The 3,634-nt window shown below is 35.8% G+C and overlaps 1 protein-coding gene across 2 annotated transcripts; it reads left to right on the forward strand.

Moving 5' to 3' along the window:
- The first annotated feature begins 694 nt into the window (after positions 1 to 694).
- On the forward strand, positions 695 to 3,272 carry LOC120433256. 2 transcript variants are annotated; one of them, XM_039599246.1, is made up of 8 exons: positions 695 to 911; positions 1,160 to 1,246; positions 1,370 to 1,495; positions 1,887 to 1,982; positions 2,079 to 2,162; positions 2,343 to 2,371; positions 2,602 to 2,670; positions 2,766 to 3,272. In XM_039599246.1, exons 1-8 carry the CDS (start codon positions 851 to 853, stop codon positions 2,886 to 2,888), a joined length of 675 nt encoding a protein of 224 aa, XP_039455180.1. In that variant the 5' UTR covers positions 695 to 850; the 3' UTR covers positions 2,889 to 3,272. The 2 variants fall into 2 exon arrangements, with proteins under 2 accessions (XP_039455180.1, XP_039455179.1); XM_039599245.1 differs by having other exon boundaries at positions 1,160 to 1,495.
- Positions 3,273 to 3,634: the final 362 nt, after the last annotated feature.

Raw genomic sequence — 3,634 nt, forward strand, 5'->3', positions numbered from 1 at the left:
TCTATAACTATTTCTCTTCATTTTGGCTGTATGACAGTAAGACTAAATAATGAATAAATAGAAAAAAAATTGTGATCAGTATCATTAGATTTTTGGAGCTCTGTCTCTGATACCTCACACACATCATCCTTCAACCTCAGACCACAGGACAAGCTGGTGGTTATTATTGTCTCCAGTTTGACTTCCTGTTCTTTCATCTTCAGTATTAAACTCTGAGCTCTGCTGCTGTTGTACCCACATTCTCACTTCCCCCTTCACTTCTAAGAAGAAACGAAGAGCCACACTGTATCAGGGCACTAATGCATTTCTCCTGGGTTCTAGCTGCTAATGGTAATGCTAATGCTAATGATCACTGTAGTAGTATCACCATGTTTTATTGTTAACATCAACAGAGCTTCTGGTGTAGAAAGAGTTTTCTGACTTTTGACCTCTTTTCATGTGTGTCTACAAACATCATCATGAGACTGTTTTCTAATAATAAACCATATGCACAGAAGAGCTAAAGTACTGAAAACACTTATCTCTACTAACAGTCTTCACACCTTTAACTTCCTCTCTCCTATTTTTGATCAAGATATCTTCAACTTCTGTACAGTCCTTTGAAAAGGTTGACAAGTTTTCATGCAAATTGCATGAAGTCTAAAAGTAAAAATGTTTAAAAGTTGTTCAGTCATTTAATATCTACAATAAGAGAGAGAGGGAGGTTATCAAGCTGACTTAAATAAATTAATTCCTCTGGACACAGGGGAGACAAAGAGACTGATGTCACTATGAGGAAGTGAGCAGGAAGTTGATGCTGTATTCATCTCTGAGTAGCAAGAACAGAGACTGAGAGAGACAGAGAAGCACGATGGCTGCATTCACATGGATTCAAATGTCTTCATTACTGATACTGATGCTTCAGTTTAAAGGTAAGTGTACATAGAAACACATTCAATTAATGAACGGCATTACTATCAAAAGTGTTATTTATGTATTCTTCCTTTAACTGAGACAGTCAGGATGTACTTTTAACCCTTTGACTTTAGCTGACTCTTGGAAACTAAAGTTGAAACTTAAACTTGTGTTGTATTTAAAATAAACTTCACATTATAAACATAACACTCATATTCATAACATATTTGATGTTTCACATTTCTCTCTCTCTTTTTCTCAACAGGAACAACTGAGCAACATCAAACTGATCAAACTGTCACAGCTGGACGTGGACATGATGTTACTCTGCCTTGTAAAAATGTGATACAAGGTCAGCATAACTGTATCAGTACTACCTGGCTCTTCAGTGATTCAAGCAGCACAGTATCAATCTTTGAATTTGGGCAGAATAAAGAAGCCAAACGTAAATCAGACAGACTGAGTGTTTCTGCAGACTGTTCTCTGGTTATAAAGAAGGTCACAGATCAGGATGTTGGTCGTTACACCTGCAGACAGTTCAAAACAAGAGGAGGATCACAAGAAGGTCCAGACTTTATTATTGATCTGTCTGTTATTAACAGTGAGTATTTACATCTTAATGTTTTCAGCTCAAACTGTCCTGTTAGAACAACAAACTGAAACACCACAATAATTATGATCACAGTGATGAAGTTCATTTTTCTATTGTTGCTTTTCTCTTACAATATCTCCATCTTCACCAGTGTATGTACATGAGAACAATGATAAAGCATCTTGAACAGCTCTGTGTTGACATATGAACACTGTAGACTCACAGTTGAGTGGCTGTATGAAGATAAAGAGAACATATCCTCAGACATGAGACATCATCAAAAATGAGACTTGTTAGACTGTTAAACATCTCACCACTGTTTCCTCTCTGTTGTTGTTCACTTACTTTCAAGTCTTTTCTTACTGTTGGTGTCTTTAATGTTGTTATTGCATTTCTTTAGGTGAAGATGTGAAAACAACTAAATCGACAACAGTGAAGTCCACCACAAAAACATCATCAACAACGTCAGAAGGGACATCAAATAATCCATCAGTAGGTAGTGACTGAATTTCTCTCTGAATGTCAGACTGACAGTTGAATCTTTGTGGGAAAATTCAGGATTATGTTTAACTTATATTAATAATATTTTCAGTTCAGTCATGGTTTATCATCGTTCCTGTGGGTTTAGCAGCACTGTTAGTTGTTGTGGTGATCATCATATGGAAGAAAACTAAAGGTGAGAAGACTCACAGATTAAAGTTGATCATAAATGGAAATAAGGAAGTTTAAATATTTAAAATAAATATATGGTTGAATACAGTTTTGTTTTACATTTCTGTAGTTTATGATTATTAAAAACAGAAAAAAAACTGAGATTTTTAATGGGGAAGCTAAAGAATTGTTTTCCCTTCTTCAGAAAACAAAACCCAACAGAGTGACAACACTGTGAGTTCAAATCTTCAAATACTCAAATGCCCTTTTTTTGCTCCATAACAGAATCATTTTACACCTTTAGTGTTGACTTCAGTTCATAAAGTGAAAAGGATAAAGGGAAAAACCAGCGACATAACTTCAGCTGGCAAATAACTTAAATCAGTTCCTCCTGTAGTCATTTAAGTTTTCTTCAGGTTAAATTTATATTACTGAGCAGTCATAATGTTGTCTTCACTGTGCAGGCTGAAGCCGATGATGAAGTTTCCTACGCCTCCATCAGCTTCACAAAGAAAACCAAGAGTAAAGACCGGGTAAGATTTTGATATTCATAGAAATTATGTCAGTAGTAAGTTCAGACTTTTCAAAGGTCTCGTCTTTAAGAAAATTTTGCGATGTTTTCTTACAGCCTCGCGTTGATGATGATGGTGAGACTATGACCTACAGCACTGTGAAGACTTTCTCTCCACCTGCTGGAGTTTCCACTGATTCCAGCGACCTCTATTCCACCATCAACAAACCAAAGACATAGTATGTTGGTCATGAAAGGCTGCATGTTGTTTTTCTTGATGCTGCATCAATGTTTCAATTGTAAATTTCTTTACATTTTTCAAATTAAAATGTAATATTTGTGTGTAATATATAGGTAAGCACTTTTTTGAAAGCTTAACTCAAGTCAGTACAGACAAGGTAGTTTATTTAGCTTCTGAATTAAGTCATGTGAGATGTTTTTAAGTAAACAACTTACATGTTGTTTTCTTAAGCACATTAGTAGATCTAAATCTTTCCATTCCTTAATTTTAAATTTTTTTTAATGCCTTAAACATATTCTCATCATCATCTATGACAGTATTACATTACACACCAAGCACGATAGGTTGTTGCGAAAAAGTCATAATAAAAAATGCAATGTGAAATAAATGAAGTGATGATGAGCTAGTCTGCATGTTTTTAAACAACAAAAGGATGACATGGAGAGTCTGAGTTCATCCAGTTCTCACACGCAGGCAGCAGCAGGGAGATTTTCGTGGTTTTTATCCACAACTTGAAGCTGCATCATATTCATCCACATTCCAGGATGTCAGTGAGGCAGTTTGAGCGCTTGTTAGCAGAGCTGGGGCTTCATCTGAGAAGGCAAAGAAATAATTTCAGAGTCAACTGAGTCAGAGCAGTCAGAGCGTGTAGCTGTGTGTCTGAGGTAAAACAGAAATATTTTACTATTTCTGTTACTCTGCATAATCAGTATATTTGCGTTTTGAGCTTCGAGCGCATTGTCAG

This window comes from Oreochromis aureus, linkage group 15, assembly GCF_013358895.1.
Source record: "Oreochromis aureus strain Israel breed Guangdong linkage group 15, ZZ_aureus, whole genome shotgun sequence".
Lineage (NCBI taxonomy): Eukaryota > Metazoa > Chordata > Actinopteri > Cichliformes > Cichlidae > Oreochromis > Oreochromis aureus.